Genomic DNA, 25,320 nt, shown 5'->3' with positions numbered 1-25,320 from the left:
AGAGGTTTAAAAGGGTCTCAGGACAATTCAGCTGTTGCACTGCCAGGATCGCAAGATTTGTCTTGTCAACAAGTCTATGCTTGAAGGTGAAGTGCTTGCTCTGTGTTGCAGGCGGATCTAAACAGCAGTGATATGCAGGACGGGCCAGGGTCTTTCTATGGCGTCAGCAGCCAGTACTGCAGCACTGAGAACATGACCATCACTGTCTCCACTAAAGTCTGCTCCTTTGGCAAGCAGGTGGTGGAGAAAGTGGAGGTGAGTCACATCGAACATGTTTTATAATAATAAAAATAATAAATAAAAAAAAACAGCTCTGTATAAAGCATGCTCAACACACCCAGTGTCCTCACTAGTGTTCACCAGGACCCACAGTGGAGGATAGATAGCTGTGTGAATTATTAAACTGGCAGACAGGTCAAGGGATCTCATTGATGTTTGACAGTGCATTGTTAAGGGAAGGCCAGAAGGTCATTTTCTGGTCACTGAAGATTAGTGTTTGCTGGGGTTTACATATTTTAAGCATCAGTGCAGTTTTTAAGGAGCTGTTCTTGCACAATGTCTAGGGCTGGGCAGTATAGCCAAAATTAAACACAGTAATTTTTTATATTTAATAGTAATTTTTTAGTAATAATTTATATTTTGAATTTCATGGTATATATCATGGTATTTATTACATATGTGGGGCAGTGGTGGCTCAGCGGTTAGAGCGCTGGGATATCGATAACAGGATTGTGGGTTCGATTCCCGGGCTCGGCAAGCTGCCACTGTTGGGCCCTTGAGCAAGGCCCTTTACCCTCTCTGCTCCCCAGGCGCTGGAGTTGGCTGCCCACTCCTCTGGGTGTGTGTGTGTGTACTCACTGCCCCTAACACATGTGTGTGTGTGTGAGTGTGTGTTCACTACCAGATGGGTTAAATGCGGAGGACACATTTTACTGTACAGTGACAAATACGTGCACCTTTACCTTTATATGTACACTCGTACTACCCAGCACTAACCAGGATCACCTTCTTTTCCCCCTCTGTATTGTACTGTTTAAACAGTTTACACAACTGACACTACCATGTCTAATGTTCAGTCTGCTTATTTGAATGTCCATTTGATTGGCAGACGGAGTACGCACGAGTGGAGGGAGGAAAGTGTGTGTACAGGATCCACCGCTCGCCCATGTGTGAATACATGATCAACTTCATCCACAAGCTCAAGCACCTGCCTGAGAAATACATGATGAACAGCGTCTTAGAGAACTTCACCATTTTACAGGTAAAAGGCAGAAAAATATTACACCAGGAAAATGATTGGATTGGATATTTTAACTAGGAAATAAAATAATTGTGTAATTATACGCACTAGCTGTAGTTCTGATATTGCAGTACTGTGCAAAAGCCCTGGGCCAAAACAAAAGTAAGTAATTTTGGAATCAGTGTTTGCAGTAATATAAGTCCAATTATGTCCAAACAACTATGCAAAATGATTCTAATACACTATATGGACAAAAGTATTGGGACACCTGCTCGTTCTTTGGTTCTTCCAAGAGTATTAAAGAGAGTTTATCCTTCTTTTGTTGGAGTAACTGTCTCTACTGTCCAGGAAAGAAGGCTTTCTACTGTATTTTGGAGCACTGCTGTGAGGATTTGATTGCATTCAGCGGTAATGGCGCTAGTGCGGTCAGAATGCTGGATGATCACCACCCTGCTTCAGCTCCCAGCTTATCCCAAAAGTACTAGATGGATCACCATCATTCCAGAGAACACAGTTCTTCCACTGCTCCACAGCTCAAAGCTGGGGGGCTTTGTCCCCATCTAGCCCACGTGTGGCATTAGGCACTATTCTATTGGCAGTGCTTCTCTACAGGGACTACACAAGCAGTAAAGTTCAATGAGAAATGAACAATTGATGTGCCACCTCAAAGCCACCCTGAACTCCTGCCCAACACACATCTGAGTTCGCCTCCTTGTGGCAGCTCCAGGGCATGGTCTTTACTCACAAATTTGTATTTATTCTCGGACCGACATTAAACCCAGTAACTATAAATCTCCATTCAAAACACTGTACTCCAGGACTAGACTTTCATCCATACAATCTACTAATTATGATTTTCTCACGTTTGCACAGTACTGTTTGTCTCCGTCCTGTAACAGATATCTGCAAGTATCTGATCTTTGTGATCTCTCTCTCTCTCCTTCCAGGTGGTGACCAACAGGGAAACGCAGGAGACCCTGCTATGCATAGCGTTTGTATTCGAGGTGTCGACTAGCGAACACGGGGCGCAGTATCACGTCTACCGGCTCATTAAAGACTAGCGCCACCCTGTGCGCACAGGTTTTGCCAGTGGACAACATGTCGCTTTGTGCAATCCTGCCACAGACTGTCCAGACGTCGGAGCGATACACCAGCATGTTGGCGAGAGTGGATGCGTTTTCGTTTCTGTACTGATCCGGGTATACTGTAAGTGGACGGAGGCTTGAGCAGAGGGGTGTGGAGGAATGGAAATGAGAAGTGTAGTATTGCTCTGTTAAAGGACAATCTTTTTTTATATGTATTTAAATGCCTTAAAAACAAAATGGGTCACATAGGTTTTTGTTTTTGTTTTTTGTCGCGTACAAATTCTACATCTTTTAATGCTTTTTGTTGTTGTTGTTGTTGAACTTGTCTTCACTGAGGGACTATGAATGTTGAATGTGTTTGCAGGAAGGAAGGAAGGTTTTTAATAATGGAAGACAATGTGTGTCCTCAGCAGGTGCACAATGCGTACTAGAAGTAAGGACCAGGTCCTCAACAAGAGGGTTCGAGAAATTTTTAATAAAGGACAGGTCTGCTGGAAATACACTGCAGATGTAACCTACACTAATAGCAACAGTGAGGCCATGACCATCCTCCCATGTTCTCACAATGTTCTTGAGTAAACAACGAACAACAACAGTTTGATACCAAACTAGCTAATTAAGTGTTAATTAACAGGCCGTATTCAGTGTATCTGACACTGCAGTGCATTCGCATGGACCTGTCCTTTATCCAGCATGGAGGTGTCAGAAACAGGTAGGCTTCCAAGCCACCAAACGATTTGTTTTTTATTATTAGGTTCGTGAATGTGGCAAGTGCCTCTCTCCAAAGAACTCAACGTGGATCGACATTCTGAAGTGCCTTTTTCGACTACCTCTCGACATGAATCGATGTAAATGTGCGCTAATGTTTTTGATACTAGAGCATCACTAAGCATTTAGGCTCTCTTTCTCGACGCTCTCTTCAGTTTTTGTTGTTTGAAATGTTTGTTTGCTGTTTGTAACCAGTGCCCAAGAGCACGAGCGAGCATCCGGAGGTGCTCGTTACAGACAGACAGTGGCACATTTACTAAGGAGAGGTCACACGGATGACTTGACTGTCAGCATGTAGACATGTTTTGCATTAAAACGCCCTCTAACTCTCAGAAAACAGCTTTACAGCGGCTCCCTGTCAGTCAGTGATTTAACGATGGTTACGATGGTAGTGGTACTTTACCTCTGTAATGCCTCTCGTTTTTTTTGACAATGGAAAATCTTGCCTTTTGTAGATTTGTGTTGTTTTTTTGTTTAGTTTTCTTTTTGTATTTTCTGGTGCTTTTTGGATCCATTTGAAGAGATTCAGCATTCTGATAAAAAGACTTTGCATAGACGTAGTTCTCCCTCAGATAATAAGCTCCTGTGCCATTCTAAGAGTTCGAAATGTGCATTAAACACATGAAAAAGCCAATTCATCTGATATGTAGCGCACTGGGAACACTATATTAGTTTTGATCTAAATCTGTAGATTTTTATTTTTCCTTCCCCCCCCCATAACTATCCCCGTGCATCTTAAAGGGACAGTTAGCGATTTCATCCTCATCATAATTGTCATTCCCACCAGTCTGTTGGGGAGTGTGGTGTAGTTCTTTGCATGTGCATTGCATTTTAGTTGTAACGTAGACTTTTAAAGCCAACCTTGTTGATCGTAGAGTTACTGTTCTGTTCACTCAAGTCACTGCCCATTGCTGCCATAATGCGCCGGATTGGAAGATTAGTAAGGAAAATATTCAGTGTCACACAGTACTGGGATCATGGATGGATTTCAGTACTGCTGCAGAACCACAGCACTGCAGTACGCCACTACTGAAGAGTGTTGATTTTCTCAAACTGGTGCAGATCAAAAACTTGAATTTTAAAAGCATCTAATTGGATCGTAATGACTTCTTGGGGCGCTTGAACGTCCCACAAGGACTGTCAGGTCGGTATTGCTGTTTGTTGCCCTCCCAGAACGTTGCAGTCACTGACTGTTAGAGGCAGCCCTGCTTGTGTGAAAGCTATTCCACATTTTTGGAGAAAGTATTCTTTATTAATATTCATATTGTCGTTATTTAAGGGTACATTATTGTTGGTGTCCTGAGAAAACCCTGTGCGTGAAAAAGGTTTGAAATCGATCCACAGGGTCTGATTTTGGATTTAAGACGGGCAAGTTTTCAAGAACAGCCAAATTCAGAGTTCCAGGGTTTTCTTCAGACATGAGCAGTGTTTAATAATTGACTCGGTCGATTCAGTGTGAAGGGTTTGGCATAAGATTTTGACAAATTTTTGATTGCAGAAAACAGCAACTTCTCCAGAAATCCATTCACCATGACAGTTGTACAGTTGTACTCACGATGGTACTTTGTTGCACACTGACAATGACGGGCTTCGAGGTTCAAGCTGTCATTTTTTGCTTCTTCAGCTGAATTGGTACAACTTTAGCCTATAACCGGTGTCGTCTGTGAACTTTGACGACACCTTCCTCAATTTTCCTTTTTTCCTTTTTTTTCTTTTTTTTTTTTTTTTTTACAGGCTCTTTTTTTATTATTATTATTAATTTTATGTTTGCTCTTTGACTTTCAATTCATGCCGTATGCATCAATTGAAAACTTTGTGTGTTACTGTTGAGATTTTATATAATAATCTAAATGGTGTTGGAGTTGTTTTGTTTTGTTTTTTTTTTTCTTTTTTTTTTTCTCTCCCCCCTCCCTCCTTTACCAGTAACGGTTCACTGTGGCCTTGGTTACCAACTGTGCATTGAAGTCATTTATATTATATTATCTACAATGTGAGGGGTTTGTACAATATAATCTAAACAGTATGTATAGTAATACCAATAAAATGTCTTGGTTCCCCTTGGGACATTTTTACTTCATAAAACACTGAGTTGCGACAGTCTTTTGTGTGTGTGTGTGTGTGTGTGTGTGTGTGTGTGTGTGTGTGTGTGTGTGTGTGTGTGTGTGTGTGTTCATGTTTCCCTCCACCAGAGTTTTAATACAGTTACGGTTGCAGTCTAATATGTGGTTCCCGATCCTGCTGCCGGGGTGCTGTATCTTAAGCTCTGTCCTGTTTGGGACGCTTACATTTCTAGACTTTCGCAGATGCTGCTTTGCTGAGAGTGACTTACACATGCTTCACCGGCCACTCAGAAGATATCCCAAGCTGGTGCGAGTAGACTAGAGTCCAAAGATACGCTCCTCTAAGATCTGTCCGAAAAACAAAAGTCAGCACTGATGCTTAGATTAAGTTGCAAAATTCTCAACAGCTTCATACACACAATATATACACTACAGTCCTTTAGTACAAGCATGATTAGTGCTGATTGTCTGCAGGCTTCAGAGACCCGAGGACGTTTGCCTCACCACCTTGCTGCTAGGACAGAGAATCGGCCAGATGTTGGTCTTCCATGCATCTCGAAGGATAGTGGGTCATGTGTGCCATGTGTGGTTCTTCAAGTGTTCCTTAGTAAGGATAATGGTTCTATATAGAACCATGGGAACTACAAGAACCACCTGAATGTGTGAGTGGTTCTTTGCATGGCTGAACGTTTCTTCATATACAAGGAAAATCATCTAATGAGAGGTTATTTGGACAGTCTTAAAAAAAAAAGGGGGGGTCTATCTAGCATCAAGAGGTTCCACCATTGTTATAGAATCTTATTCTATAGAACCCCTTTTCTGAGAATGTAGGGTGTCCCGATTTTGATTGTGGTCACAATCCCCCTCTATGCGTCCTCACTCCGGCCTTTGGCGCCCAGATCATTTGATGTCCTGCCTGACAAGGTCACTCTAAAACAATCATCTAGTTCCCTTTAGCCAATCAGGAGTGGATTTACCCTCCTGTTGTCGACGTTCTTGGATGCAGAGCAGAATTCTAGGCTGCTTCAATAGTAGCAAGGAAGCAAAAATGGTCCCACTACCACCACCATGCTTAAATGCTGGTATGATGCTCGTAGTGATTTGAGATGTAGTGTAAAGTTTGTGCCGTGTGTACTAGTACGCTATACAACTGGACAAAAGTATTGGGACACCTGATTAGTCATCATGTCTACTGAAATCAAAGGTGTTGAGAGCAATTTGTGAGAGTGAGAGTTTAATAGTAGCTTGATTCACTAATACATTTTCTAATATATAAAACATTTTATATTAATCTTTCAAATGATATATTATTTTAAGGGCTGTAACTATTCCCAACACAGTCAGAAGTTCCCTTCTTAAGTTTCTTATAAATAAATATAGATAATGTAAGACTAAACCCAGCTTGAATCATAGGAAGAATGGATTTAATCTCGAGTCAAATTTCTGAAATGTGAGGAAGACAATTACAGCTTCTAAATTTCAGAAATTGCTACAAAAGCTTTAATTTATTTTTATTTTATTGATATTGGTTTATTTTCATGCTTTTGTTTTTTTTTTAAATAAAGGACAATAAATACACACTGACAAGAGTTTCCGTTTTCATTCCCTGTGGTTTAAAGCCACCCTTAAAATGGCTGAGACCCCCTGTCTAGTCCACTTCGCAGGGAAGTGCAGGCGTTTGGACTGCGCCTCATAAATCGCCTCCACCGAAAACACGAGTGTGGGAATTGGAGCGCAGCCTCAGCAAGATCGCCGTCTGCTGTTTGATTAAGTTTTCAATGAACTGCAGGTTTTGCACATTACAGATTGTCCGACATGCTGCGTCGCTCCCAACCAATCTAACCCGATTCCTCCTTTGCTTAAATAACGAAAAAACACACGAACACACACTTCACGAGCGTTTTCACTAAAAACGGACTACAAACTCTGTCGCGCGGATGACGTTACCGCATACGTTCAGCGAAGCGAAGGCGTCAGCAAACTATGGGATTTGTAGTTCGTTGGTGTTTTTTTATAGTAAAAGTAAAGTTAAAAAAGTACAAACGATCCTGCAATTCCTACCTTACGCTTTACGTGTTGTAAAAACATTTTTTTCCTCTCAGAATATCTTTTGTATGATAATTTCGTATGACCTTGATTATATTTATCTATCTATATATATATATTGTGTGTAGTTAGCTAGTGTATTTCTGTTTATTTAGTACATTGCGTTGCATAGTCCATTAGCGCTAGAATGCTGCAGGGCGAGTTTCCTGAGCCTCATCACAAGCATTTGTACTGCATAGATGTTCTCCCATGCTGTGCAAATGACACATTAACCTTAAATAACTTACCAGCGTCTCCTCCTAAAAATGGACTACAACGTCTGTCGCGCAGATTGCGTCACTCTATGCGTTCTGCGGAGCGACGGCGGCACCGAGCCATGGGATTTGTAGTTCAATTGTTTTGTTTTCGCTAGTCGGTGTTAAACTGGCTCGGTGGGGTACTTTGCTGTTATGTTGGAATTATAGCCGCTTGCACGGCCATGAAACGACTGTTTTAGTGTTACCTGAGTGTCGAAAATCGGCAAATTAATGGCGATTGAACAGGTTTTGAACGCGGTCGCTCCTCGCACGGCCTTGTGCGTGTGACGTCACCCAGGCATCGGTGGAGAGGAAGCGGGGCCGGTGAATAAAACCCCGCAGCGGAGCTTCACGAAGCGGCGAGACGTGAACTTCTGCCCGGACCGCTGGCTGTGCCGAGACCGTTGACCGTAGCGGTAAGTGAGTTAGGAGGTTAGTTAGTTAGCGAGCCGATTCACTGGGACGGAGTTTTGCTTTCAGAGAGTTGACCTGAAAGGCAACTTTTAAGTTTATAAACTGATCGATAATCGATCAGTATTAGTTCATCCATATAAATGTAGGTAACCAGTGCTAGTTGGGTGACTTTCTAGACAGGACCAGAGTTTAATCGTGTTGTTTGCTTACTTGTTTATTTATCTTTCTTATTTATTTATTAATTAATTTATTCATTTAGATAGGTCAAACTTTAATCATAATATTGCCAGCTCAAATCAATATATAGCCCATGTGCAAAACTGATCATACAAATAAAGTGATCAAGCAAGTTAGGACAGCTGTTAATTCTAGGTCATTTCTGGGGTGTAGCGGTTAGCCGGGCTGCCTGAGTGAGTACCCGTGTAGAAAGGGCTGATAGGCGGCTTGCTTGGTTAGGTTGACAGGGCTGCTGGCTGGCAGGTCAGCGCTGGATGTGCAGGGAGGGAGGATCTGCATGGCGCCTGCATGCTGCTGCTGCTGCTGCTGCTGCTGCTGCTGCTGGTAGTGGTAGTGGTGGTGGTGGTGGTGGTGGTAGTAGTAGTGGTGGTGGTGGTGCTGCTGCAGTATCCATGTCCAGGGCCTTCCTGTTTCCACACTAAATACTGTTTTGCTACCATAACAAACACAGCTGAACAGTTCTAGCTGAAATTGCAAGATGTATGTATGTATGTATGTATGTATGTATGTATGTATGTATGTATGTATGTGTGTGTGTGTGTAAGTTTATATGCAGGCCTCAAAGTCTGATGCAAAAAGGTCAGTATCCACACTGGCTCTGTAAATGACCCAGTTCCTCGTGTATCTTCATGTAAATATATACTGGTCATGATTCAGGCCTCATCTCGACACAGTATTAACAATCATGGCACATGTCTAGACACAAGACTCTTATTTTAGCATTAATAGAAACAAATGCAGTTAAAGTAATAAATGCTTTACTTTTTTATATATGTATATATATATATATATATATATATATATATATATATATATATATATATATATATATATATATATATATTTAGACATAGTTTTATAATATCCGTCAGATCTAAGCCTCTGCTTCACCGATTCCGATTCCAATTCCAATACCACTGATTATGTGCCCATACCAATGCAGTTCCACATTATGTACTTATTTAGACACTAAGTATCAGCATTCATTCAGAAATCATTTCTTTTGTGTTCGTTTCTGGTTCGATTCTGTCTTTTTAAATTAATGGGATGCCCTAATGCGTCTCCACAAGACATGGACATCAAGACGGGTCATATCGAGGGAGAACGGGGCACTGGCTCCGACCTGCAGTGTGTCCGAGGGGTCAGAAGCTGGGGTGTGTCATTGAGAGTGCTGTTTTATGAGGAGTTGTGGGGATCCTGTGAGGCTCGTGGGGAAAGTTTGTGATCTGCTAAGCATCTTTTTTTCTGCTTGCTGACTCTTTCTTCTCCTGTACTGGTTGAGCAGTTGCTGCAGAACGACAGACAACACTGATCCCAGCGCACAACACCCCCCACCCCCCCTCCCTCCGCTCACAACGCTGTGCCAGCCAGCCAATATGCCTGCAAGGCTACGTATCTTCTCCCTCAACTGCTGGTGAGCACACACATACACACACACACACACACACACACATACACACACATGCGCGCACACACACACACACTTTGACACTGCTGCTGTTCATGGACTACGCAGATTCCTGGCAATGATGATGATGATGATAAAGCCTCTGAAGAAAACAAAAGAATAAATGAAGGGAATTTAATGATCTCTGCTTTTGCTGCGTCGTCGTCTTCTCCTTATTTCAAAGCCCAGACAGTTCTGGCCTAATTGGTGAATAATTTAAACATGGACACTATCAAGTGTATCGCAGTAGTACACAGGAATAGAACACACTACCATGCTAACATCCTGTCCAGTCATGATGCCCCTAAGCCTCTCACAATCACGGTGAATAGCTATGTAAATAATATTAATCTAATAAAGCAGTGTTTCTCAGCCCTGGTCCTGGAAGCACCCTGTCCTGCACACACTTCAGTGCTTTCCCTGCTCCCAACACACCCAGTCCAACTAATCAGCTCATTAACAAACCCTTACAGAGCTGCAGAGAGTCCACTAACATGTGCAGGTCAGGGTTGAGAAACACTGGATTACAGCACCAGCCTAGAATTACCACACTGAGCTGTCAATATTCAGAAGCTCCCATCTGACAACAGGATCAGTTAGAGCGCAAACTGAGAGCTAAACTGTTCAATAAATGTCTTCTAGCAACACGTCAGATGTTTGGACCTCGGCTAGACCTCAGTTAATGCCTTTGGTCGGGCCGGACGGATGAGAGCGCACCGTAGCATCAGTCTAATAACCCTTTGTGGCGCCTGCTTCGGAAAGAGGAATCGGATTGGTGTTAAATTTTCAGTGTGTAATTCTGTGGTTGAGAGGCAAACAGTCTTTCAGAATGTGGTTTGATGCGAAATGGTTCACTGTGGGAAAAAGACAGCAACTGAAATGTACAAGTTTTATAGTGGTGGTGAATGAAACCAGAGGCTGAAAAGACTATAATGCATATATACTCATTTTATTGACGATTAGCCATCATGCTTTCTGGCTGTCTATACTCAGTAGCTCCAGCTAAAGCTCAAACCAACTGTTCTCTAAGTGTGTTCTAGCAGTTAGTGTTCATTAGTGTTAGTATAGTCTAGAGCTGGGCGATATGATGATATTTTTATCGTATCGTGATAACAATCTGCTTTTCTAAGCATATGGAGGATACTCTTAGTGCTTACTGTGTAATTAGATAGAGGTTTAATTAAATGAAGAGCAGCTGATGTTGAATAATGATCACTGTGTTCAGTACGGGAGAGAATCTGAATAGTAGTTTATAAGAATCTCTCGCTACTGATGTTTTTAGTCTGTAATCACATGTATTATGATAAATAATGTGTATCAGGAAAAAAGTCTTTAAATATCGTGATATAGGATTTTTACCATATCGCCCAGCCCTATTATAGCCCACAGAGAAAACTATGAGGGCCCCCTTTCCCACACCTGACCTGACTCTTCTCCTTTTGCCCTCCCCCCTTTTAATAGTGTGAGGCAGCACATGCACCCAGGTGAGGGAGGAGGGAAAATCCTGAGCTATGCTGCTGTATGTCTGCATGTCTCTGTCCATATCAAACATCACAACACACTGGATGTTCCTCTCCAGCTAGAACGAATAAATGGATCTTCTCAAAGCTCATGTAAACGGTTGGGGTGTAGCGGCCCATGTACTCACACCGAGCTGTCGCTATTAAGGCGAATACAGTAATTTCACAAGCGTGTACCACCTGGAAAACTTAAGCTTATGCAGTTGGATCTGCATTATGGTAAGAACTTTAGTGGTTTAGTAGTAGTATTGCTATGGGAGAGGAAACGCGTTCACCATGCTAACCTGCTAATTTACACTTTACTGCTGTATTGACACACTACAGGCTGTATAAGCTACCTCAGGGGGCGCTATACAGCACTACATGGAACACGCACAGAACCATGAGGTTCGAACCGTGGCCCCAGTGAACAGCATGTCAAGCATGATGGCAATGTATTCATTATTAACTATTTAATGTCATTCTTTTTACTTTTTTTTTTTTTTATTAACATATGTATAACCTATGTATTCTAGTTTCACAAGTGCTTGAAAATCCTAGGAAAATGAAGTTTATTAGGCTTGATAACTCGAATAATATCATACATATTATGTCCATATCCTCCATTCATTTCTTAATGATTAAATCTTTTCTGCTTACCGTAACAGTTTTATTAGTTATTGTATCATTAATATCTGTAACAGTATTAAAATCCCTACATGCTGTTATATAGAACCCAACACACAGTAAACATTTAAAATGTTAAATGCATTTTTTTTGTTATATCTTGTGCTGTATATAAATGTTATTTTTATTTATGTATTATTATTATTATTATTACCATTTAAAAAAAACATCTACTTACATGAACCTTCCTAGGATAATTTCTCAATTTTTTTTTTACCGTGATGAGGCATTACACTCTTCAGACGTCCGGTTTCGGTCACCACCACTGTGAACTGTTCTGACTCGGTGATTTTCTGTGGGCAAACCGCTCTGAGTGACTGTTGAACGTTTGGTAATTTTGATTTTGCAATTTAAAAAACTGGTGAATGTTCCCTTTAAGAGTGTATGGACCAATTTCACCAAGCGGTTCCTTGTACGGGCGATCGTTCCTGCCCAGTAAATGATTCTGAATCTGTTCTGTGTTTACTTGAAAGAAAGGTTTCTGTCAGCACTGTGGATTCAATACTGTGTGTGTGTGTGTGTGTGTGTGTGTGTGTGTGTGTGTGTGTGTGTGTGTGTGTGTGTGCGCGTCTCTGTGTGGTTATAGGGGAATCCGCTATCTTAGTAAGCACTGTGCTCAGCGATATGCCATGATTGGGGACCTGCTGAGCAAGGAGCAGCATGATGTAGCACTATTGCAGGAGGTGAGACAAACACACACACACTCTCTGATTACTGTCACATAACCCTGTTAACACATTCTCACTCCTGAGTTCCTCCCAATTCCTACCTCCATACAGCGCTCTGTAGCTTCACAGCCATTACTTACTAAGTGTTCCAATTGATAACGTAATAAAATTGACAAAAGTATTGGGACATCATTCATTGTTGGGATCATTCATTGTTTCTTCTGAAATCAGGGGTATTAAACAAGAATATATAGTGCTTTTGTTGTAGTAACTCTCTACTGTCCAGGGAAGGAGGCTTTCTACTTGATTTTGGAGAAGCACTGCTGTGAGGATTTGATTGCATTCATTCAACAAAACAACTAAAAGAACTCTGCTCAATGCTTGTGGGCTTTAAACCCCTACAGACCACACCTGACACATTCGGCATGGTACCAATATGTTCATGTTCAGCTCCAGAGACTCCAAAGGTAAAAAGAGAGAGAGATAGGTGGCTATTTTATTGGACTCTTACACAGATACACATACCAATACAATAATTAACATTTTTGAAGAAATACTCCTTCACTGAAAGTACAGTGAACAGTTTGTGCTGGTGATGTACGTCCAGTTGGACGAATAAAGAGGTAAAGTGGCTCAATATGAGCAATAGAATGATTCTTATAGACAGTTTATGCACCTATGCACTTCACCATAATTGCACTCAGTCCATTGATAACATGCGTCCCCATTCTGTAGAATTGAGGCTAATAGCTCGAGGGACGAAAGCCTGTCCATTGAGCAGCTCTGTATGTAAGTCTGGAAACAGGGATGAGTTCTGTGGAGTAAAGTAAAAACAATAGAAAAATGAGATGTTCAGTGGAGATGGAGAATTACAAGCTTCCCTTGAGGTACAAATCTTGCTCACCCTGTAGTAGCGAGCGCTAATTGCCCCTGCTTATAAAAAAGGACGGTAATTCTTTGTGACTGTGAGCCTCAGCTAAATTACAGTGCGGGTCAAATTACCTGCTGAGTTTTTCAGCTCTGTAATCCAGTACAAACCAAGACTGTGGAAAAATGACTGCATTTCTCTTGTTCATGGATTACACTGACTTATAGTTAAACAGTGGTTGCCTACAGCAGTGTTTCTCAACCCTGGTCCTGGAGGCACCCTGCCTCGCACATTTTGGAGGTTTCCATGCTTTAACAACCCCTCTGCAACTCTAAACGGACTTGTTAATGAGCTGATTAGTTGAATCAGGTGTGTTGGGAGAAGCTAAAGCTATAAACCAGGACCAGGGTTGAGAAACACTGGCCTATAGGCTGGTGAGTAGCTTCTTTGTGCGTCTCCAGATTTATAGCTGTATGAATGTCTTCTGGGCCCGGAGAGGAGAATTCCAGCAGACATGATTTGCATTAATAAATTCTTTTTTTGCAAATGATTTGCATTTATGTAAATTAAACACAGGATTTCATGACTAGCCAGACGCTGAGTAAGTCATTGTATTTTCCTAACCCCTTAAAAAGCCTGTGTCGGATTTTAAAGTAGCATTTGAAAAGGTAGGTAGTTCATTTACACTTCATTTACTTTATGAATTGCAGTGTTCACACAGAAAGTCCCGGGGCTATGTTGACCCATAAGTTGTTTTTAATCAGTATTTATCTTGAGCTTGTCTTTAGTTGTGTAATTTCAGTGGTAGCCTGTTCTGTTCCACTCTTGACGTCCTCAGAATACAACTTGCAGCCTTCTTATGCAGTTTGCACCCAAAATCTGCATTGTTCTTCAGCATGATGCTTTGAAATACATGCATCTGTATGTTCAAATGTTTGTGGACACCTCTTCTAATTTATATATTCAGCTATTTTAGGTTGCACACATTGCTGACACAGAGGTGCAAATTCACACCCACACACAGCTTGTCTAGTCCCTGTAGAGAAGTATTGCCAATAGAATAGGACTCTGAAGAAGATAGACAAGAACCTATTGGCACCATGCTGCCTAATGCCAGGCGTGGGCTAGAGGGGTATAAAGCCCCCCAGCGTTGAGCTGTGGCGCAGTGGAAGAACTGTATTCTCTGGAATGAGTTGGGTATGAGGTGGGGCTGTGACCTTACTAACCGTTTTGTTGCTGAATGCAATCAAATCCTCACCACAATGCTCCAACATCTAGTAGAAAGCCCTCTTCTCTGGACAGTAGAGACTCCAACAAAAGCAGGATCAACTTTTTTTTTTTTTTTTTTTTTTTTTAGTGCCCCTGATTTAGGAAAAAACGATGAATGTGCAGGTGTCCTTATACTTTGTCAAGAAGTGTATTTCTAGGAATTTTTAGAAAGAGGGCTCTTAGCTTTTGACTGTAGCTTTTAATCTGCAACCGCAGATACGACCCCTTTCTTTAGATGGCCCTCATTTGTGGAAAGACCACAATACGCTTTCCATCTGTCTTTACCCAGCAAGCCCTGAAACTGTGTTAATGGCATGCAGCGCTGAAAGGTCTCTTCCCCGTCATGGCAGGATTGGGTTACTCCTGGGTTTGCTCTTTGCTGGTGCTTTCAGACTCCTTTACATCCACTTACATTCCCCTGCTCAGTTCAGGAGTTGGTCATTTCAAAGATTAAAACCATGACCCTCAGAATATGAGCATGGGTCACATACATTGACTCCGGCTTCCACATGGTCACAAGGTAGTGCCGTCATGTGAGAAGTGTGTGATTAGAGACGCTCAGCAGAGCTGCCTGGTTTGCACCCAAAAAATATTGCCTATGTGGTTTTAAGCAAGTTCAGTGGTTAGAAAAACGCTGACCACCTTATTTGCATTGGAGGAAGTGGAACAGTCATGTTACTTTGGTGAACAAAACAAAAATAATTTATTAAAAAAAGATTTTGTTTGTCTGATCTTTGCAGGTTTGGAGTGAAAAAGACTTCCTCTTCTTGAAAAAGAAACTTGGCGGCACCCATCCCTATAGTCATTACTTTAAAAGGTCAGTGCTGAGCTTTGTATGCATGGACAGACTGTGTTGCTACTGTGTGTGCTGCTCTAAGAGAGCTGCTCTCATTCGTAAGAGCACAGGCAGGCTCAAGGCTGTTCTGTAGATAAGCTGCTACTGAAGTCTTCTGATCCAAACCTTAAACTTTTGAGACTAGTTAAGTACGCTCAGGGGGTTACCATCTTATGTCTAAATTTTAATAAAAATCTACACAGTTAAATATATGGACCTAAATGCAAACTTGCCCGTGTATGACCTCCACCTACTAAAAGGAAAAGGTGCATGTATTTGTCACTGTACTATGTACAGCAAAGTGTGTCCTCTGCATTTAACCCATCTGTGGTGAACACACACACACACACACACACACACACACACACACACACACACTAGTGAACTAGGGGCCTTGCTCAAGGGCCCAACAGTGGCAGCTTGCAGAGCCCGGGAATCGTACCCAAAACTCTGTTATCGATAGCCCGGTGCGCTAACCACTGAGCCACCACTGCCCCACTAGCCACCACTGCCCCACTAGCTATACCTATCCGCTGTTTTATCAGGTATGCCCTCTGTATACAATAGGTGGACAGTCACAGTTACAGCCCCTCTTTACTTAGGGTAAGTATAGTTTACATGTAGACAGTGGCAGACAGTTGGAAATTTTGCGTTGTTTTAAACCCTGACCCCTAGATGGCAGTGTTGTCTTCAGATCCCCCGGTTCTGATTGGATAAAAAACCCCACCTTTCCTGCTGTATTTCACTTTGACATTACGAGAATCTGGCAGTTCTTTATATTGAATCAGATTTCCATGATGAATGGACCAATAGAAACGCTCCCAAATGACTTGGGATAAATTCTTTTTACATCCACTTCCATTGTAAGTTAAGAAGGTTTTGTTATGTTATGTTAGAGATACAAAGTTTTTGTGAATAGGTGTATTTATATGACCGTTTTCCTAAAATTTGATCAAACATCGCAGTGTATTGAATCATAACCTCTGTATCATGATACTTATGGTCACTAGTCAGGTTCTTGCCAATACACAGTCTTAATCTCTACCTCACCCATCAGCGGAAAGGGACCACTGCTGGCCAGATATTTGAAAGGTGGCTCATTCTCAGCACAGCAGGGAAACCAACATAGTGCCGAGCAGTGATGTCCGGCCCTGCTCTGCACAGTTTAGTGGTTTCCTGTTAGAACAGACTACCTTTAACCCAAGAAATGTGCAGGATAGGTGTTCTTCCAGGGCTAGGGTTGAAAACTTTAAAGTCCATATTTTAAACATAACATATTTTGATGTGTTTAAAAATGTGTAATATTCTGGCAGCCCAGTGTGTATTTATGTGTTCTGTGTTGTGATTTGTGCTCCTCAGTGGATTTTTTGGAAGTGGCCTGGCTGTCTTTTCCAAGCACAGAATCCATGATGCCTTTCTGTACAAATACACTTTAAATGGCTATCCTTACATGGTGAGTAGAGTCAGACTCTTTAGAGGAGCCCAAACCAACTGTATTCTTTCTCCAGTTGAGTCCTGTTTGACTAGACCCTCTCAGAAGCTATTTGGTTGCTGCTGACCAGACTTTATTAAATGTTTATTTCCCCCCCTATTAGAAGTACAGTATGGGCCAGTTTCCCTTACCTAATTAAAACCTAAGCTTAGATGTAAAAAATGTAATTCATGTCCAGGACACTGGTCCCATGTCCGATATGAAGTATCATTGTAAAACTTGTTTTCTATAATAATCAAAAACCCTCAAATGGAGCTAAAAGTCCCTGAAAAGACAGATGATGAATGTTGTAGAAACATGCATGTGTGGTGGAGTGACCGCTTGTCAGACAGGCTGCTCTCTTCTGTGTCAGGCTCATCATGGAGACTGGTTCGGGGGCAAAGCCGTTGGGAAAATACTGCTTAATATCAGTGGGCTGGAGGTTCACGTCTTTGTCACTCATGTAAGTGCTTTTATCCATGTAATTATGAAATGATAATTATTAAATAATGTGTTGTCTCCGTGCTACTGGTGCGTTTATTTTGATTAATAAACGTGATCTGAAATGAATGTTTTTAATGAGTCACAAACTAGCATTTAGACTAAAGCTGCACCCATATTATGCAATTTTAGTCAGATGTTACCTGCGATTTGCCCATTCTGCCCTTTTTTTTTTTTACACATTGAAGAGACTTTACAGGTGGGAAACTCATTGGAAGTGATTATGCTGTACACTTCTTTCATATTTTATTGTTTTATGTGACAGTAATATCAGTAATAAGTTTTAAGTGATGTGAATTGCGTTGTGAAAGTGTGCACACACTCAGTCAGAAACGATCACAGGGCATCCAAAAATAAAGGCAGCACAGAGCTTCGAGCTTCTTCTACACAGTGATTTGAAAAAACGTTGGCACACACAAAGCTCCAGTTCCACATGCTGATCCATACATTCTGTGCTCATACAGCTGCATGCAGAGTACAGCAGAGAGCAGGACTCCTATCTTCCTCACAGAGTGGTGCAAGCCTGGGAGCTCCAGAACTTTATACGGTACGAAGCATCTCTCTCTGTCTTTACTCAGACATAGCATAAAGTCTTTTTCTGAGATTCTTATTGTGCTTCTCTAGCAATACTTTTTTCAGCTAACTCCTTTTTTTATTAACTGCACAATGTGAGTGACTAATTCCATTGAGATGTATGGCATTTAGCGACTTGAACAATTGCTTAGTCATTTATTTAGAATAACGCCTCGCAATACTCACGGTTCAGATCATGGATTTTGAGTCACATGCTTTTTTGGATCAGCAAAAAAAAAAATCTTTTTTATTAGTGACTTTTATTTTGACACTGTGTACTTGTTATATATGTTTGGTTTGTATTAGTAACCTTTGTTTTGTCACAAACACTACAGGCAGGGGGCAAAAGAGGTAAGCATAGCCGGTAAAGTTCCTGCACAGCTCTCAACTTACAACTGTCATTTTTGCCCCTGGTTGTGCCCCCATCTCTGTGATGACATTTTCACTGGAACCTGTCGATACAGGAAACCTGTCAGTGGTTTTATTAGTGACTTTTATTTTGACAGTCTGTTTATCCATTAGTGACTTTTATTTTGACATGGTTTGGCTGCTCATTTGTATGCGTGACCTCTAATGATTTTTGACATGATTTGTTTTTAGTTTGTATTATTTACTTTTATTTTGACACAGTCTGGTCAGCTGATAGTGACTTTTATTTTGTCATGGTCTGGCTGTTCACTTGTATTAGTGATTTTTCTAGTGATTTGGACACAGTCTGTGTGATCGTGACATTTAGCCAGTATAAATATGGTAGGTCACAACTGTCTCATTCAACTGCCCAACTAACGTTAGCCCATCGTCGCTACTGCTACTGGCTACCTGACCCGCAGTCCTAGCTCAGTTTTCATTGTGCCTGTGCCTCCCACGCCTCACACTAACAGAACTCTGCTCTCCACTCACACACCAGAGTCATGTCTCCGCCGAAGTGAGGCCGACAGTACCAGGTTTTACCTGATCACCTGACGGACAGCTGCTCCGTCCGTGTGTTTCCACTGCACACTCCGTGCCGACTGCAGGAAGTATTGCTGTGTAAATAAACAGCAGCAGTAAAACTGAACTCCACACTGTTCCGGTTAAACTTGGGCTATGACCCTGCCAGAAATGAGCCACATGATGCCAAATGCAGACAATCTACGAGGAGATTTCTGTGCAGTCATGCAGAAGTTCACAAGAAATGACAATATGCATACGCTGGTGTTCGTACGAATGCTATCATGCACATACTGCATATCTGACACCTGCCGGGACAATTTGTGTGTGTGTGTGTGTTTGAACACTGCATAAAATCTCTAACAGCTGAGTACTTTCCAAAGTGTCCACAGAGTTTCCCATGTATTCATGCAACGTACCCTGATGTGTTATTCAGGCACACCAGTGCTGGAGCAGATGTGGTGATATTAGGAGGGGATTTGAACATGCATCCAACAGACCTCGGTATCCGACTGCTGCAGAGCTATACTGGACTCAAGGACTGCTTCAATGAGACAGCCAGTTTTGATGTGAGTCCAGAAATTGCAGTCCTCTGAAATTGATCAAAGTAGACATCACACATGTAAAGATGAGAGTTTATTCATTAAATGTCGTCTGTGGTGGTCCCACCTCACAATTTACAAGACTTAAAGGGTCTGCTGCTAACAGCTCAGTGCCAGATACCACGGGGTGCCTTTAGAGCAGGGCTGCTCAATCCTGGTCCTGGAGATCTACCACCGTGAAGAGTTCAGATCCAACACGGCTGACTGTAATGTTCAGTCGCTCCTGAGGGCCTTCATGGTCTGGATCAGGTGTGTTGGATTCGGGGTGGAGCTAAACTCTGCAGGGTGGTAGATCTCCAGGACCAGGATTGAGCAGCCTTGCTTTAGAGATCTTGTGGAGTCACATAAGGGGGAGCAACTCAACATTAGGCAGGCAGTGCTAATGTTATGGCTGGTCAGTGTATAAAGGCAGACACACACTTGCACAGTACTGTACATGACAAAACAATGTATTGCAGTGCTGCTCTACCAGGCTGCCAGACCTGAGATGTGCTTATTGTCTGTTTGAACTTTCCAGGGATGTGAGCAGGGATTCACACATATTACAGACAATCCCTTCACACATAAGCAAGAGCTTATTCCATTTGGAGGAGGGATCCGTATAGACTACATCTTCTTCAAGGTGAATGTGCTCAGTGTTTAATCACCTTATGGTTCACATTAGCAAGCTGCACTCTTTTGAATTTCAGTATGTAATTAGGTGCTGACCGCTTTGTTGCCTAGTCACAGATTTGAACTCCGTTCTGAGGTAATCCACTGTTGAACATGCCACCAAATTCCATGCTTTATCAACAGGGTTCGGAGAGGGCACGAGTGAGTTGTGAATCTCTGGCCACTTCTAAGGGCCCTATCCCTGGTCAGCTCTTCCCTTACTCTGACCATGAAACTCTGAGCACGGAGTTAGTGCTCTATTCTGCAGAGGGGGGGAAAGGAGACTCCAGGAAGGAGAAAGACTGTGCTACAGGTAATCAACCATCTGAAATGTGTCCACCACTAGTTCCCTGATTAAACAGGGTGCATTCTTTAAAGTCAAGGTGTTTCAAAGCGTTATTTGAGTGATTCCATAGAAGAACCACTGGTTCATTAAGAAGCATTTCTGTAAGAGATGTGAGAGTGTGAAGAACCTTTAAATTGGTAAACAACCCCAAGTGAACGTCAAGTGAACGTTCTTGAGACCTAAAAAGTGCTTAATGGGTCCAAAAGCCGTTCGTCTGTGGCATTACTCAGAGAAACGTCTGTAGTTTTAGGGAATGTGTGAGTGTGAAGAACCTTAAAATTGGTTCTTTACACTCACACATCTCTACTACCAACATTCTTCTTAACAGAACGAAAAGTGGTTCTGCTGTGACCTTGCTTAAAGAAACACCTTCATTTTTAAGGTGTGTGAGAGGGTGAAGAACCTTTAAAATTGGTCAACAACATAGACCCCAAGTGAGGGCTCTTTAGACCTTTTTAAAAGGCTTTTCAATTACAAACATGGTTCTTTATGGAACCAAAAGTGGTTCTGCTATGACCTCCCTTAAGAAAGACCTTAATTTTGAGAGATGTGTCAAGAACCTTTTAAATTGGTTGACAACCTAGACCCCAAGTGAAGGTTCTTTAGACCTTTTAAAACGCCCTTCACACTCACATCTCTACTGCAAATGTGCTTCTTAATGGAACCAAATGTGGTTCTTTTGTGGCATCCCTTATATATAAGACACACCTGTAGTTTCAAGGGGTGTATGTGTGAAGAACCTTAAAATTAGTACAACCTAGACGCCCAAATGAAGGCTCTTTAGACCTTTAAAAGGTTTTTCTATTACAAGCATGGTTCTTTATGGAACCAAATGTGGTTCTGCTGTGACCTTGTTTGAAGAAACACCTTTTTTAAGGAATGTGTGTGTCAAGAACCTTAAAATTGGTCAACAACCTTGATATCAAGGGAAAGTTCTTTAGGTCTTTTAAAAGGTCCTTTACATTCGTATATCTCTACTACATTTATTATGTGCTTCTTAACTGAACCAAAAGTGGTTCTTCTGTGGCATTGACCAAAGAAACACCTATAGTTTCAAGGGATGTGTGAGTGTGTAGAACCTTAAAATTAGTAAATAACCTTGACACAAAGTGATGGTTCTTTTTAGACCTTTAAAACCACACATCTCTATTAGAACCACGGTTCCTTATGCAACCAAAAGTGGTTCTGCTCTGACCTTGCTTAAAGAAACAACTTTAATTTTAGGGATTTGCAAGTGTGAAGAACATTAACATTGGTTAACAACCTAGACCCCAAGTAAAGGTTCTTTAGACCCTTTAAAAGGTCTTCACACTCGCACATCTCTTGCAAATGTGGTTCTTAGTGGAACCAAAAGTGGTTCTTCTATGGTATCGCTCAAAGAAACACCTTAATTTTCAGGGATGCGTGAGTGTGAAGAACCTTATAATTGGTAAAAAAAAAACAACAACTCAAAATCAGACAATACAAAGGTTCTTCACACTCGCACATCTTTATTACCAACATACAAACAAAGTGGTTCCTCTACGGCATCGCCCAGTAATTTGGAGCACCTTAATTTTTAGGAGTTTATGACTGTGCCTGTTCTGTGCTGTTCCTGTTTCTTAGAAAAGCTGTCAGAGCTGGTGAACATTGTGACCGAGGCTCGTACCGAAGTGAAGGTGGGTCTGCACTATGCTGAGCGCATGCGCTACACGGCTGCTCGTACAGGGATCATGGGCCTGGCCCTGCTGCTGCTAGAGCTGGCCATCGCGGCTGTCCCCTGCTTCGCCCTTGGAACCGAACAGCACTTTCCCAAAGCTTCCTTCTACCTTCTGGGAGCGCTGTGCTTCACCATCCTTCTCTCCACCACTCTGCTTTACATCTTTTACGGCATGGAGGTGAAGGCTCTACAAGGGGCGGAGGACCAGATGCGGCTTGCGGTAGGCAGCCTGCAAGAACGCCTGAAGGATTTTCAAAAGGGTGCGAATGAGAACCGTTCGCAAAAGGAAACTGACGGCCATGACGATCCAGCCACTTCAGAGCCAGACGACTGAACAGCAAAGACTGGGAGATGATGAAGAACCACTCGATCACTTGATAGTTGAAATAGTTTCTTACTTGATGAAGGATGCAGTAAACCTGCTTTGTAGACTTGACGATTGTGCTCAGCTGAGCCTGATTTTCTCTATTTCACAAGCATATGTAATGTATATTACTCCTTAGAGATGGTATGAGACATCCTTAGTGTTCCCCATACCAATACTGAAATCTTGATTAACAGATATTTTGTCTTTAAAACTACTTAGCTTTTAATTTAGCTGTTTTTAATTGAAACTCTTCACATAGTATGAGCATCTAAAAGTAGGCTATCCTGCTTAAACTACTTAAACACTCTTCTGTCCTACAGGAAGTAACACACAACTAACATCACATCTATATGCTGTTTCAGGCAACATTTGTTACAGGTTTGGATCGGATTCTTTCTTGTTTTCCCTAAAAAATCCAATCCAGCATGTTCTGCTCATATCCGTCCGATATCCATCCATCAATATTACTTCTTGTCCAGATCAGCCATAACATTAAACATAAATTCCCTGACTAATATTGTGTAGCTTCCCCTTATGCCACTAAAACAGCTCTGACCCTTCAAAGCATGGACTCCACAGCACAGCAGATCCTGGGTGAGGTGGGTTTGATCTACATGGGTCGCATCAGTGAGCCTTCGGTGCCCGTAACCCTGTCGCCAGTCGTGTTTTTTCTTTCTCGGAGCTGGGAACTGACCACAGCATACTGGGAACACCCCATAAGATTTGCCTGATGTTTTGGAGATCGTCTGGTCGTCTAGCGGTCACAGTCTGGTTCTTGTCGAAGTGGCTCAGATTCTTATTTTTACCCATTTTTCCTGCTTCAACACCGCCACCACCTTCAAAAACGGACTCTACACTTAATATGTAGATCCCACCTCTTGACAGGGGCCATTGCAACCAGATAGTCTGTTATTTACTTCAGTTGTCAGTGGTTTTAATGTTATGACTGGCTGGGTTATGCTACACGTTTGTGTGTAATACATCTGTCCAGTTTTCTGACTGAATCTGTAAGCTCTTACTTATTCTTAGTTCAAAACGATTTAAAACTATGCTACGATTACAGACCAGTGTGCTCCTCCAGGATGGAATGAACTCTGTCTCAGGACTTTGGTTGGACCAATCATCTTGCTCCATCTCAACCGGAGAGCAATCATTTTGAAGACTGGAAGAAACCCAGATGTGAAATGTAGGTAAAATGACTGTAAAATGGTAGTTAACATACTGTACACTTCCTTGCAGCACTAGAAAGCTTTTAGTAAAATGGACCAGTATGAATGATTTCTTACATCCTTATTTATGATTTGTTCACTTAATTTCTTAAAGATATGAGGCCTGTAGTAGTAGTACAGCATTATTTCAGAGGAAAGATGAGATTATACCTTGAAACCGTTATCGATGTATTAATTGAAGTGTATATTGATATGCAGTGTATGTGTATAATACTGTGGCATTACATATTTGTGACCGGCCTAGAAGAATCTGACACCTGCTGGGCAGGTGATTCTGAAAGGGTGAACCATTCAGTTCGTTTACGTCAGTTTCTTGTTCTTCAAATTTCAAAAGTTTCCCTAGGGCTGGGCGATATGGTAAAAATATTAGATCCCAATATTCAAAGACATTTTCCTGATACACAATGTTAATTGCGCTACACGTGACCGTAGAGAAACATGCACTGGTAGCGACAGACTCTTAAAACGTCTATTCAAATACTCTCACATACGGAGTACAGTGATTTTTACTCTGTACTTTGTAATGAAATTGGTATCCTCGACGATATCCTCGATTTGCGTACCACAGTAACTGAAAAAACACCAAATTTAACACCATACTATCAAATATTGTCATATTGCCCTATGATGCTATAGAAGAACCCCTTTTGCTTCTATGAAATCCAACCTTTGTAGGACAAATATAGAAGTGTGACAAACCTTCAACTTGGTAAAGAACCTTTAGGTCAAGTGAAGGTTCTTCAGATCTTTTAAAAGGTTCTTCACACCCACACATTTATCAAACCAGTGGTTCTTCTACAGCATCCCTAAAAGGACTTTTTGAAGCACATTGATTGTTAAGAGTGTGTCTTAAATGTTGTTTTCACGACCAGTACAACCAGTAACTGTGATGCCCATCATATGTGCTGTTGTGTTAAACCACCACCACCTCTTTCTTTGCACTCCGTACAGTTGTCTCACACTCCCATTTAGTATCACCTTCTGTTTATCTTTCAATATTTACTGTATATCTTACTAAACCTTACAGACACTGTGTGAAAAAACAGGTTTTGCATTATTTAAGAACATTTAAAGTAGGCTTAAGGCAATAGTAGTCTGCTGCAGCTACCTTCATACAACACAATACCGCTCAATGGAAATATACTGTATGTTCACTCATTAGTCCACCACTTCTGTTAGTTCCTATTATTTCGTCAGAGGTCAGATGCACTTTTCATGAAGAAATAAATGATGCATTTTGCTGAAATACTGACGTTGTTTTCTTGAATCTTTGTGAGTTGCACTGGAGCAGGAGTGTTATTTAAATACTTGTTTATTATATTAATTGGCCGACTGACTTTAGAACTTATTTTGGTGCAATCAGCCAAGCATTTTCTTTATTTCTGGTCCAGAACCAGAACTCGCACATGATTAATCTCCACCATGAAACTGCAACCAATACAGATGCTTCCAAATACCTAGAATGAATTCTAGCTCTTTGTGTGGTTGTAAGTGGGTACTCTCACCACCAGGGTGCAGCGTGAGCCGTAGGA

At 41.6% G+C, this 25,320-nt stretch overlaps 2 protein-coding genes across 4 annotated transcripts in view; both read left to right on the top strand.

Annotated features, from left to right (window-relative positions):
* tead3b (TEA domain family member 3 b) overlaps nucleotides 1–5,175 on the top strand; it is a 53,577-nt gene extending 48,402 nt beyond the window's left edge. For all 3 annotated transcript variants that reach the window (XM_072684853.1, XM_072684852.1, XM_072684854.1), the window contains 3 exons: nucleotides 112–255; nucleotides 1,109–1,261; nucleotides 2,188–5,175. In XM_072684853.1, the coding sequence (XP_072540954.1) occupies nucleotides 112–255; nucleotides 1,109–1,261; nucleotides 2,188–2,301 (411 nt within the window). In that variant the 3' untranslated portion in view covers nucleotides 2,302–5,175. The remainder of the gene's footprint in view (nucleotides 1–111; nucleotides 256–1,108; nucleotides 1,262–2,187) is intronic.
* A 2,462-nt stretch (nucleotides 5,176–7,637) lies between these two features.
* Nucleotides 7,638–25,034, top strand: smpd2b (sphingomyelin phosphodiesterase 2b). Its single transcript, XM_072684851.1, has 11 exons — nucleotides 7,638–7,911; nucleotides 9,432–9,560; nucleotides 12,366–12,462; nucleotides 15,325–15,401; nucleotides 16,779–16,872; nucleotides 17,264–17,353; nucleotides 17,856–17,938; nucleotides 19,331–19,463; nucleotides 20,014–20,118; nucleotides 20,292–20,460; nucleotides 22,099–25,034. The coding sequence occupies exons 2-11, from the start codon at nucleotides 9,523–9,525 to the stop codon at nucleotides 22,524–22,526; spliced, it is 1,314 nt and encodes a 437-aa protein (XP_072540952.1). The 5' UTR covers nucleotides 7,638–7,911; nucleotides 9,432–9,522; the 3' UTR covers nucleotides 22,527–25,034.
* The last annotated feature ends 286 nt before the right edge of the window (nucleotides 25,035–25,320 follow it).

Source organism: Salminus brasiliensis, chromosome 7, assembly GCF_030463535.1.
Source record: "Salminus brasiliensis chromosome 7, fSalBra1.hap2, whole genome shotgun sequence".
In the NCBI taxonomy this organism is placed as follows: domain Eukaryota; kingdom Metazoa; phylum Chordata; class Actinopteri; order Characiformes; family Bryconidae; genus Salminus; species Salminus brasiliensis.
Note: the sequence above shows the minus strand (reverse complement) of the source record. Positions and strands in the feature narration are given on the sequence as shown.

Bases quoted from the DNA above. Each gene is read 5' to 3' on its own strand.
- smpd2b (XM_072684851.1), top strand. From the start codon at position 9,523: ATGCCTGCAAGGCTACGTATCTTCTCCCTCAACTGCTG. The intron at 17,939-19,330 runs GTACGAAGCATC...TGTGTTATTCAG, and splicing joins GAGCTCCAGAACTTTATACG to GCACACCAGTGCTGGAGCAG. The intron at 19,464-20,013 runs GTGAGTCCAGAA...TGAACTTTCCAG, and splicing joins ATGAGACAGCCAGTTTTGAT to GGATGTGAGCAGGGATTCAC.